This window comes from Temnothorax longispinosus, chromosome 1, assembly GCF_030848805.1.
Source record: "Temnothorax longispinosus isolate EJ_2023e chromosome 1, Tlon_JGU_v1, whole genome shotgun sequence".
NCBI classification, from domain to species: domain Eukaryota; kingdom Metazoa; phylum Arthropoda; class Insecta; order Hymenoptera; family Formicidae; genus Temnothorax; species Temnothorax longispinosus.
This window is the reverse complement of record NC_092358.1, coordinates 2,354,031-2,366,725: the sequence shown is the minus strand read 5'-3', so window position 1 is coordinate 2,366,725 and position 12,695 is coordinate 2,354,031. Positions and strand designations below refer to the sequence as shown.

General features: G+C 32.5%; 2 protein-coding genes across 2 annotated transcripts; one reads left to right on the top strand and one right to left on the bottom strand.

The window, feature by feature from the left end:
* Positions 1-1,686: 1,686 nt before the first annotated feature.
* On the bottom strand, positions 1,687-6,647 carry LOC139814410 (aminopeptidase N-like). The gene is made up of 8 exons (XM_071780657.1): positions 6,169-6,647; positions 5,276-5,725; positions 4,725-4,911; positions 3,868-4,033; positions 3,580-3,661; positions 2,854-3,245; positions 2,244-2,518; positions 1,687-1,881 (listed from the first exon to the last, which is right to left on the bottom strand). Exons 1-8 carry the CDS (start codon positions 6,645-6,647, stop codon positions 1,687-1,689), a joined length of 2,226 nt encoding a protein of 741 aa, XP_071636758.1.
* A 3,143-nt stretch (positions 6,648-9,790) lies between these two features.
* On the top strand, positions 9,791-12,516 carry Snx17 (sorting nexin 17). Its single transcript, XM_071770144.1, has 8 exons — positions 9,791-10,007; positions 10,416-10,586; positions 10,666-11,031; positions 11,151-11,244; positions 11,327-11,577; positions 11,639-11,842; positions 11,920-12,102; positions 12,180-12,516. Exons 2-8 carry the CDS (start codon positions 10,527-10,529, stop codon positions 12,438-12,440), a joined length of 1,419 nt encoding a protein of 472 aa, XP_071626245.1. The 5' UTR covers positions 9,791-10,007; positions 10,416-10,526; the 3' UTR covers positions 12,441-12,516.
* Positions 12,517-12,695: the final 179 nt, after the last annotated feature.

Here is a 12,695-nt window from a genome sequence, read left to right as displayed (position 1 = left end):
CGTCTTGACTGATCAACCCAGTATTGACGTCTTCTTCATCATAATCTAATTTGTGTAATTGATCAATTAAAGTTTGACTTTTTCCAAATCGCTTTGTAAAAATATCTACGGACGCTTTAAGTATATTTCTACGCTTTTCTATCAGAAATGTAATTCGTGCCAAAGCGTCTCGATCTCGATGGAAATATTTTCTCGCAAATGTGTTCACCTGAAACAGGTTAGTTGAGGATGTTTATCAATAATAAGTAGTAATTTATTCTTATACAACGATCTTATCAAGTATAATTTTTTATTTGACATAACACTAACAGTGCATGGTATGCATATAAATACATTTAATCCCTTAACTGTGGAAGTATATATATATAAAATTGTCTTCTATTTGCAGAAAATATATACATTAACATCCACGAAAATCTATTATTAATTAAAGAAGGCATACACACATATACTTATATGTACATGTATATTAATATTCAGTACTCAATTATCAATTCACAACACAGTAATATTCTTAGATTTAATTACGATATTATAAAAATTTAGTTTTAAACCACGCGCTAGTATTTCTCAATTTCAAACACAGCTTTATAAGATACAAATATATAGCCCAAAAATATGAACAAAATAAATTATAAATATTAATTTAATTATGTAAAGTTGCATTAATCTATAATTCCAAACACGACGAACGTTTGATTTTAAGCGCGCTACAGTTAAAGGATTATCAATAGAAAAATATAAGTATGAATCTAGAATCATAAAATCTACCTTGGACAATTGTTCGTTAGAATAAACATTCTGAGATATATTAAATATCGTTTGTGTTGCAGCAAGTAATCTGTAAGAACAAAATAATATATTTGTATAATTAATGCATAAGATAAATTTATTTAAAAAGAATAGAATATATATTTGTAAAGAGATATGTATTACCTGGGTTTTATATGATTAAAATTTGCTAATATGTAATCAAGGACCAAATCGTTGCGTGCATGGTTTTCAAGAATTAAATTGAAGATAAATACATGGTCCTGATCCTTAAATAATGTAGTATTCGATGCTGTAATATTCAAATAGTTGATAATGATATCAGGATCTTCAGCACAATTCAAGTTTTTCAAAAGTTCGTTATCATATGTTTGTTGATATAGTTCCATCATTTTATCCCAAGTAGTCTTATTAGCTACCGCCAATCCAAAGCAGTACGTCCAATCTTGCCACCATTGTGGAACCCTAAAATAGATATGTGTCTATGGAAAAGAGGTACATCCACTTCATACGCATGGCCGACGTTTTATTTTATCAAGTTTTGTATTTTTTTCCGCTCTGTTAGGTAAATCTTATTTTGCAAAATTAAGTGTCTGTCGTGCGCTGTTCTGTCACTCTATATTTGCCACGTGACCATAAGACTACGTGTGAACACAGTGAATAAATAAATGAAAGATGAATCCATCGATAAAACGTCTCTTGTTATTATATACATATATTTTTACTTGTTTCGCATATTTATTTTATGTATTAAAACAAGAATAAAAATTAAGAAAAAACAATAAAGAGACTGTCTGATTTCGACGACTCGAAGAAATAAAAGGAATCGATTACATCCATATGCATACGTGCGCGCGCATACGCAACACACACGCACAAATATAAATTATAAGATAATCATGACCATAAAACGAGTTACTTGTGAGTATCAGGATCCGCCAAATGTTCGCTTAATTTAACGGCGGCACTTCTCTTGCATTCCTCGTGACCGACGGTACATGCCCATTTCGTGGCATCTAGTCTTAGTAACTTAGTGAAATCGTAATCATAAACATTTTCTTCGTATCCCACATGTTGAAGAACCCCATCAAAGATTTCTACCATGTATAACTAGAAATCATGAGATAATATTGAATTTTATATTGGTTTGTTGCTACATGCGAAGTGACGTGATTCATATATATACAATGTATGTATACATATATATATATATATATATATATATATATATATATATAATATCGTATATATATTTCGTTAGTGCCTTAATTGTTAAAACATTTACTAAAATTTACAAGGATTATTGGTGAGCTTGCGCCTAAGTTTCCCTAACGTCCATTCGTATTAATGTTAATTAAAACGTTTCCTACGATTGTGCGATTATAAAACCGACCGCGACAGACTTTATGACAAAGCGGTGAATGTGTAAATGCAGAACTGGCCAAAATAAAGAGCCAAATATATTTTCATACCTTGAAACCTTTACTCTCTGGCAGTGAAAAGTACTTCTGATTACGTTTTAATATTTGGAACATTGGACGCCATGCCACATAATCTCTCTCCAATTTGTAGTAAGTTATAAGATCTATGAATATATAGCTATCTAGTTGATCTTCGAGCAAAAAGGCATATGCATCATCGATAATTTGAGCACGATTGAGAACGTGTATTTTCGTGTGTTCTTGAGAGCCCAAGTAAGGTATGATTCTTTCGTAAATTCCGGTATCGTAATAGACACGACAGTACACTGTCGAATTATCCATTAAATTTATTATTAGATCTTCTTGTTTGAAATTATCAAGGTATATTTTCAAATACTGACATTTTGATTATTGTAATAAACAAATTTTATGTAATTTGCACCTTACAATTGTTACAAAAAAATGTACATTACCAATGTACTTCACCAATGAATTATCAATGTAATTCACCAATGTATCGAAAATTATTTATAATTATATAAATTTTGAAGCTTTTTTTTAATAAAAAGATATATTAAGAACTTGAATATATTGTAAAACTTTTGTGTTGATAAAGCAAATAAGATAGATATAAAAGAGCGTAAAATTTATTGATTTATACCAGTTTGTTGTAGATTGACGATAATCCAGCCGTGCCCAATCGCAACTAATGGATTAATTTGCACTCTAAGAATTTCGTCATCTGGCTTTAACCAACTAATAGGCGCAGTATTGGAAAAATCCGGAAAGTTCTCGTCAGTGTAGGATATGGGTATCCACCATTTATTATTGATATCTTCAGTTGCGTGGAAACATTTTTGTGTTATTGTTAGTTCACCAGTGTGGTAATTCATTGTTACATTCAGCACAGGATAACGATTTTGGACTATCCACGTATCCATCACATCTTTTATTCTGAATTTTTGATCTCGCATAGAAGGGACGTAAGAAGCTTCGTCTTTAGCACTTTGTATGGCGCTCCAGAAATCATCGGGAATGACCGCCATATATTCGCTAAAGAAACATGACATTGTTATTAGCTTATAACACATATGTCGTACGTATTTATTTACTATTACAAAATCAAACGTGAGCATTAATGTACAATTTAATTAATACATGTAGAAACTAAGAATATGATTTAAAACTAGCTTATTGTTAGTCAAATTATAATTAAGGAATAAAGTATGGTCTCTTCTAATCGAATAGCATTGGATATTGAACGCACAAGTTTATGTCTCTAATGTGATGTTTTATATTTTCCAACGTAAACGCAAGAAACATTATACTTATGATATTTAATGTTGCGATATGTAATAACTATAATAGACTATACATACATACTTACTTTATAGCGAAATACTTGGTGATACCATTTCGAAATACCTCGTCGCCCACTGCATGATGTAACATGCGCAATATAGCTGGAGCTACGATACACAGCATAAAATACTGATTAATAATACGTATAAAGTATATTTTATATACTTTTATACATAAAATAAGGCATATGTGAACGTATTGCGCAAAACGAGAATTTGTTGCCTATTCACTTTCTGTTCCACCTCTGTCTTCGTGCTATTCTACATTAAGCTAATCATGGACGATAGTTTCATTTTATTTACATATATTTTACCTTTTTCAAGAACTTGATCAACAAAGAGTTGGTTATCCAAGGTATCGTTATAATAAAGGTTCAATGTAACAGAACCCAATAAGCCATCATCTAGATGGAGAGCATGGTGCATGGCCCCAGTAACGAATAAGTCCATTGACCGAAAAGGATCAAATGCAATTTTCATCTATAACAGAAAACAATCCTTTGATATGGCTGAATACAAAAATTTGAAAAAAAATTCGCATTTATAGGGATACAAATCTACCTGTACGCCACTTTTAATAACTTCGCTATTTTAATTTTTATTGTAATTTATTTATGTCAAATGTTAACCGTTTCACGTATATAATTTCTTTTGAGAAGATCATACTTCAATTATTTTTTAAGATAATGTACATTACTGAATACAAAGATAAAATCAAGATATAAAAATTCTAGAAGTTAAATTTTTTTGTTAAATATTTATTGTTATGGACGCGAAAAATAAAATACGTGTAAATTCTAATAAAACTATTACAATAATATAATCATTGTATCGCCAAATATGAAAATAATGTTGAAACATAAGAAATTAAAAATAGTAAATCTTTAATATGAGCTTGGGAGGAGACAAGTGCTGAGAACATAATATTCTCGAATTTTAATAGAAATTAGTATTAAATGTTTCGTTCTAGTTATTCGCGGAAAGAACAGTGTTACAATCTTTTTTATAATTCTAAATTAAAGAATTGCCATTAGTTATTTAGCTTTGTCCTGATACATTTTATAAGAATATAGAAATATTTAATGGATGTTATTTTGATTTTAGAGAATGAAGTGCATTTCCAACTTTTCTATTTAACGAGCAATTCATTGCATTAGTAATATTAAACAACCTTATCGAGGAAATACGCCTGGAAATACACAGCAAATCCCTCATTTAACCACATGTCAGTCCACCATAATGGGGTGATGAAATTGCCGAACCACTGATGTGCGATTTCATATGCTACATAAAAAGCTAAATTTCTTCCCTGAAATGTAGGATCCTTGCTACCACCATCGTAGACAACTTTTGATTCTCTAAAAGACATAACATAACATAATATTCAAAATGTGATTATGCCTAGTTTTTTTCCATCGTTAGCATGCAGTCTAATGTGTTTATATATATATATATATATATATATATATATATATATATATATATATATATCATTGAAAGAAAGGGTGACATTCACATCAATTAAATACGTTAATTTGTTTTAAAACAGCCTAAGAAAATATATAAATAAAATTTAAATATCCATAAAATACACATGTGTTTTTTATCGTTTTTAATTATCAAAATTTGAATGCTAGAAGTTATTCGTTAGTTCTAATAGCTTCATATTAATTTCTTTTATTCATGTACATATTAATAAATCTCTTTATTTATGAATATTACTGGTAAATGATGATTCCCCAATCTCCCATGGAGGTGGTGGGATAATCTGGTACTATGACGTGATCTATTTTCGGTACCCCTTTGGTTCTATCGGTATACTTTTCCAAGAACTGCGTGACTTTTTCGGCAATGGCTTGCACGGATATTGCTGACGATCTCAAAGACGATCTGCACCACACATTAACGGACTGGTCCGCGTTATTAACGGGAACAAAATCTGATACAATCACAATTCCCACGAGATAAGCGGACACTTGGTGAGTGCGGTCAAAATGTGTCCATTTCATGTTATTTTCTACGTTGTACTGCTCTTCGATCGGCCAATTTGATAATACCGTGTATTTCTGATGATGCATCACGGAGATCATGAAATAAGCTTTTATCGCTGGCTCGTCCCAACATGGAAACATTCGTCTGGCTTTATTCGGCAGAAGGTATGTTGCGGCCAACCTGTGATTTTAAACAATTGTATAAATAAGGACACAAGTGGGACACGAGAAGTTAAGGAACACTAGTTATTGTTTATATATTATATGTTTATTATATTGTATGTAATTATTATTTTGTTGAGAGTAGAAACAGAAATGTTGTACTCTGCTGTCGTTTCATTTTAAGCCAAAGTAAATATTCTTTTAAACATTACATGCACTTTTTGCAAATATTTTATCGTAAATATATACTTACATACTAGAAAACGGTTTTAATAATAAAATGGATACACATTCTAAACTGTGTTTCGCCGTGCTTTATATATGTTGTGTAATTCGATAACGATGAAAGTAGTAAATAAAAAAAGGTAATAAGTAAAAGTAACAAATAAATAAGGTAACAACAATAGCATTTACGTACGTTCCTTACACAGTATATTTTTAATATTTTTAATATTTGCTTACGTTCTGTTATATGTTTTGTGTTCATCCTCGTCTGTGTACGGAATTTTTATAAAACCACCATTGCCAAAACCAGTCTGAGAGAAATTACCAGCAAACTTCATGTTCAGGGTATAAGAACCGTAATACAATTGCTTTTCGAAATGTAGCGATAATATGTTCGTTTTATGGTCATAAGTATGTATCGTCGGTTTATATGTTATTGTGCCGTTCATCAATGTTGTGGCCGTTTCATTTATTTCTAATCCTTGCGAGTGTAAGCTTATGTTAAACGATTTGTGCTCAATGCGCATAGTGATTTTGGTTTCACCGTGATAAGTATTGCTTTTTTCGAGATCCGGAATAGTCAGCTTGATGTGATAATCAACTGGTCTTGAGTTGGTGGGTAAACGATGTATATGTCCTGGATCATCAGCGACACACAAGTCCGTGACTGTGGCCAATATTAAACCGATATGTAATAACAATTTTGGGAATTCCATGTCAATACTCGTCTTAGGTTTCTGTAACTTTTCGTTAAAAAGAAAACAAATAATAATACAATGCGGTACAAGTTATTGAAATTTAATATTAATTTTTATACAAAAATCGAAGGAACAGAGGAGAAAAGAAAAGGATAAACACAATTCCAACTTTTATCAAGGCGATTATATGTACGACCTACTTCGCGGAAAATTATAAATATTTTTTTATAAAATATTGAATGTATATCTTGATGTGCTCGTAATTAATTTATTCTGTTATTCTTATATTTTCTTAGAATTAAGAGGAAATTATTTTATTCAGTTTTCGAGAAGAATTTTACGCATCTAACGCGACGTGTGTATATTTTTTATTTGGCTATATAGAATATTTCATTGGAAGTAAAAAACGTAAATATTGTTATAATATGTAGAATTTGAATTATTTAGTTGTCGGTTATAGCAGTGTTGAATTCCTTTCGCTTATCATTTCTGTGCCTTGAATATACTTGAAGGAAAAAATATAGGAAATAACGTAAATTATTTCAAAGAACGAAAGTAATAAACATTTTTTATCGCATGACCGTTAATTCTATTTATTTGTCAATAACAATAATAATTTCGTCTTTTGTTTAACATTTTTTTCTACGTTCGGAAATGTGTATCACGTTATGTGTATCAAGATCGTTTCAAAATTTATATTAAATTTTTCGCTTTCCAGTTTTTATTATGCAGCAACGATAAGAAACAAATTATGTCGACTGATTAAAAAAATACATTATTTAAAATGAAAATTTACCGCAATCCATGAGTATAAGTAATGTCGAGGAAATAAAGTTAAATTTCATCGTGTATTGTCTGTCGAAATTACTTAAATTACGTTTTATATATTTCTTTGTATCTTCAACGAAATATAATACCTAATTAATTATTATTGCTCTTAATGACTTACCTTGTGTATTACACTTGTATGCTGATTAAGCTACAGTTCTTTGCAGCAATTAATTATGCGCTATCACCACGAAAGCCGTTAATATGAAGGAAATAGTTCAGCGTAACTGCCGTTCGACCCTTCCGATCATCTCGAAAGAACACCGAATATTGACTAAAATATAAGAGCTTTCCAGCAAACGACACAAGTCGACACTAACGTCGTCCTATTTTTCTTTTTTGCAATGAGTAACGAACAAAGCAACACTTGTGTCGCTTGCTGGATTGCTCCCAATGCCAACCTCTGATATTTTGATAGATATGTCATGTAAATACACAGTGCCTCACGCAATTGTTCGACTCGTACCGTTACACATTTTTTTGAATATTTGTGGACAAAGATATCTACAGGAAGATCATATAGATCATAAATAATATATGTGTTTGTTTATATGTTAATTTTAAGAAGTCGTTTTCGTTGGTTGATGTGCTTCTTCGAAACAATTAGATAATACTTGTATTAGCTGTAAGATCATGTCGATATAGAAGATGTCTCTTATCAAATTTTGAACTACGAATTTTTCGTTTTCGATAATAAACATCGAGGCGCACAGAGTCCCTGAGTTATAAACTATTGGAAAGGATAAGCTTATTGAGAATTAAGCTTAAAATTAAAACAGTTATAGTACATTTTTTGAAAAAATTTATTTCTATTGTATAAATTATAGCCATTTAATTTCAGAAATTCACACAAAGCTAATAAGAGAAATTGAAAATTAAATTTGATATATTCAGCTACAAAGTTACAAAAATATTTAAAGAAACACAGTAGAGTAAAAATTATAAAGCACATGCCTAATTTACTATTAATCACAGATAGCAATAAATTATATATTTTATATATAATATATATATGTTATATATGTATATATATATATGTCACAAGAATTTGAAATTATATTGATAACTGAAATTATTAATACAAACAAAATATGCTTGATCTGAAAGATTATTTCGCTATATTTTAACGCTGATGTCTTAATTTAGATTTGTATTATAAAAGTAGTCTTAGCTAACTGTAATAAATAAATGTAAAGTATATATAAGAGAGAAATAAATGTATTAAAAATCTGATAAATAAATAGAATTTGTGATTATAAAATATACCTTGTCAAGAGAGAGCTAGAGTTGCTTTTTAGTACAAATATTACAAAATATCCATACCTCTTCATATTCCGAAAAATTAATAAAATATATAAAGTATGTATATAGTAGACAAAATAAAAATATATAAAGTAGACGAAAATATGCAATGTGTAAGATGATTAAAGTGAGGGTTATGAATAATATTAAATTATAAAAAATCAATAGAAATTTTTATTCTATACAGTAATTAGTACTGTATAATTACAGTTTTTAGTATACAATGCGACGTGCTCTCATTATTTCGTGTTTTCTATTCAAAGTCAAACAACGATTATAATTAATTATAATTATTATTAACATATATGTAGGTATCGCTATCAGAAAATGATACTATCACATAATATCTACAAAATATTATAAATTTAGTTGAAACAATTCATTCGCATAATCTCCTATACTGAGTAATATGTAGGTATCGCTATATCAGAAAATGATACTATCACATAATATCTACAAAATATTATATATTCGCAGTTGAAACAATTCATTCGCATAATCTCCTATACTGAGTAATAAATCAATGTTAGTGCGTTTATAAAAGATATTTTACGAAAAATAACGAATTACCACGGCAGCTACTAAAGGTTCATGAGGTTCACGAGAGTGTGACTTGCTCACTGTTTGAATTAGTGCTGAGAAAAGTTTATATATACCGAAGGGTAATTCAGAAAAACTTTACAAATAGGGATCTCGTCACTGACTTTTTACAAAAATATAAATATCTTGCAAATCTAACGCAAGTAAAATAATGTTTTATCGGGAGTGTCGGAAAATAAACGTGGCAGCGTAGTCCAATTTCGAAAAATGGATGTACTGGCGGTAGCACATACTGGCTGCATTCGGAGAGCGTGCTATTAGCGCTATTGTATCATTCTATCTTTATCGCTCATTAAATGTAAAACAAGGATAGAATAAGCAAATAGCGCTAATAGCGCGCTCCCCGAATGCAGCCACTGTGGCGGTAGTGTATGTACAGGGGCTTTCGACTTTCGACGGTCCGACGAAAAAGGCGGGGGTCGAGGGGCGAGCCGGGAGCCGGGCGAGGAGCAGCGAGGGCTGGCAGACTTCTCATTCTCACTCGCGGCGCGACCAGGCGCGACGGCCGCGGGCCGTCGTGGGATTCAAATGCGTGTCAGTAGTAATAATCGCGTGAAACATAACGCGCGAGTGGGCGTGAACGACCGATTAGGACCGCTGTCACGTATGCGGTCCCGCAAACGACGAAAGTCCGCCGCGCAGCAATATGTGAGTACTGGGAACGGAGCGTGACACGCGGCCCACGCGGCGGACATCAGCTCCGGGATCGGGGAAATGATGTCTCGTGGCTTCTAATCCGGAGGCTTCTCGAGATTATCGGGTCGTCGCTTTCTACGATCTTTCCGCCACGATCCCGGATCTCGGGGGGTCGTCCTCTTCCAAGAAAACATTCCGGGGAGAGAGACGCGTTCGCGGTCGGTGGGCGGCGGTTGTTGAATCGGAGCCTCTCTCCGCTTAAAATCCGAGAACATCGCTCTGTAGCGAGCAATGACTCACCGCACAGCGACTCGCAGGATCCCACGTGTTGATTTCGGATGCGCTTCCGAGCCTGGCAAATCGAAAAATTTAGAATACGTTTTTTTTTTTTTGCGTTTAACGCTTCGTCCTCCTTCACAGATGCTGCTGTGCCGATGAGAGGATATCGAGAGAAGTCAACAAATTTTGACGCGGATAATGTGATTTTATAACGATATTTTTATCTGACAAATATATTTTTGTATCATCGAGATGCACTTTTCTATACCAGATACTCAGGAATTTACGGACGGGGCTGGGAATGCATATGTTGTAAGTATTAACTTCATTATTTATTGTATATTGCGTGCTTGATCGTTTATATGATGATATAACATCTTCTGAATTACAGGGATATAATATTCATATCAATGGATTATTCCATTGCACCGCGAGATACAAACAGCTGCACAATCTGCATGTACAACTGTCGAAGGATCTCGACATACCGTTACCTATATTCCCTCCGAAGAAGCTCTTTCCTTTGACCGCCGTTCAGCAGGAAGAACGCCGGCTGGCTTTGGAGAAATACATTCAATCCATCGGACAAAATGTAGCCATAAATAACTCAGAGATATTAAATGGATTTTTATTGAATGCTCAGCAAGAAACTGCGGACGGCCTGTCTGAGCACGAGACTCTAGATATGTTTCTTATGAATGGGTCCAAAATTTCGTTGAATATCTCGCCTGGAGAACATTCTGGTGAAATTTTAAAGGTACATTATATTATTTCCTGTACTTAATTGAGATACGTATGAACAAATAATTAATGTGTATGAAAAGAAGGTAACTTCATGTGTTACACGTGTGTTAAAATACTTTTTCTTTTCCACAGAAAGTATACAAACACATAAACTTAGCAGAAAAATATTTTTTCCATTTTGCGCTATTTATTGTTATACAAGATGAGCTATCCGGTAGCATTAAAAGTAAGTATACGTGCTCTTATAGCGTTTTATTATGGTATATATTTTCTATTTCTCTTTTAATATATGTATCTTTTTATCCTAGTATTGCGGAAATTGCAAGAATTTGAATCTCCATTTATAACGCACAAATACATGAGTTCCACGGGTTCACGGATCGTTCTCAGAAAAAATTACTGGGATATGACGTACGACGTTGAGTTATTGAACGATCCTGTAACGCTCAATTTACTGTATATTCAAACTGCTGCGGAAATTCGCAGCCGTTGGATTTCGGTTACGAAGGAAGTGCACCATCAATTGGAGAACTTGGAAAAGTCTGGAAACAGAAAAGAGGTATGTTGTGACAAGCAAATAACATTTTTAAATAATTAATTTTGTCTTTTCGTTATTTCAGTACCTGAATATAGCTCGTTACTTGAAATACTACGGCTACATACAGTTTGCGTCGTGTTACTGCGATTATCCCGAACGTGGCTCGAGAGTGTTGCTCGCTATAGGTGGAAATGAATTGAATTTACGCGTATTATCACCGGAAGAGCACGAAGTCGTATTTAAAGTATCGCGAATGCGATGCTGGCGTATTACTACAATACAAAATGTAGGTGTTACGAATATTTTAATGGGAAAATTTATTTAGAACGTCGGTATGAATTATTAATGGACGCACATATCTAGGGAACGGATCGTCATGAAGATAATAACGAGTGCAGTCTGGAGTTATCCTTCGAATATCTAATTGCCAGGAATGAATTGCAATGGATTACGATTGCGTCCGAGCAAGCGATTTTAATGTCTGTTTGTCTGCAAGCCATGATTGACGAGTTGTTGCAGAAATGTGTAGTGGGGAGCAAAAATCAGGTTGTTATATAAACTGCTTTAGATCACTTGAATGCCTAAATCAAGTCTCTTCGTTCCTAAATATATGATATTTGCAGGCAGAACCTGGGAAGTTGTGGACGTATATCATGAGGGACGGTCAGAGTCGTATCGTTACAGGATCGCCGCTGCGTGAATGTGCCAATAATAATCATTCTAAATCGGGGCCAATTATAAAGAAACTTGCTAACAAATGGTCGGCTGTGACGTCAAAAAAATCGAATAATTCAAGAGCAACCGTCGTTAATAAGAGTCAGACAACGGATCTTGATGTCATGGAAAACAACGTGTTTTGTATGATAGGAGATGACGATTTATGAGTCAAATATAAATTTTGGAGATTGACGTATAAGCATAGTGATAAAAAAGTAACAAGGATGCCTTTCAAAACAATTTTTTTTTAAAAAAGAGAGAAGATATATTTTGATATATCTTACAAGTCATTGAAATTTTCAATTTTAAAATTAACGATAGGTAGCTGTCAAGACTTTGTTAAATGATGCATATTTAGTGTCTTTTGTATGTGATTAAAATGCATTTATATTTATTGATAACTTCTTATAAAACATTCTTTA

Coding starts and splice junctions, on each gene's coding strand:
- LOC139814410 (XM_071780657.1), bottom strand. CDS start 6,647: ATGGAATTCCCAAAATTGTTATTACATATCGGTTTAATATTGGCCACA. Junction 3,662..3,867: donor TGATCAAGTTCTTGAAAAAG/GTAAAATATATG, acceptor TGTGTATCGTAG/CTCCAGCTATATTGCGCATG. Junction 1,882..2,243: donor CAGAGAGTAAAGGTTTCAAG/GTATGAAAATAT, acceptor CATGATTTCTAG/TTATACATGGTAGAAATCTT.
- Snx17 (XM_071770144.1), top strand. CDS start 10,527: ATGCACTTTTCTATACCAGATACTCAGGAATTTACGGACGGGGCTGGG. Junction 11,032..11,150: donor ATTCTGGTGAAATTTTAAAG/GTACATTATATT, acceptor TCTTTTCCACAG/AAAGTATACAAACACATAAA. Junction 11,578..11,638: donor AGTCTGGAAACAGAAAAGAG/GTATGTTGTGAC, acceptor TCGTTATTTCAG/TACCTGAATATAGCTCGTTA.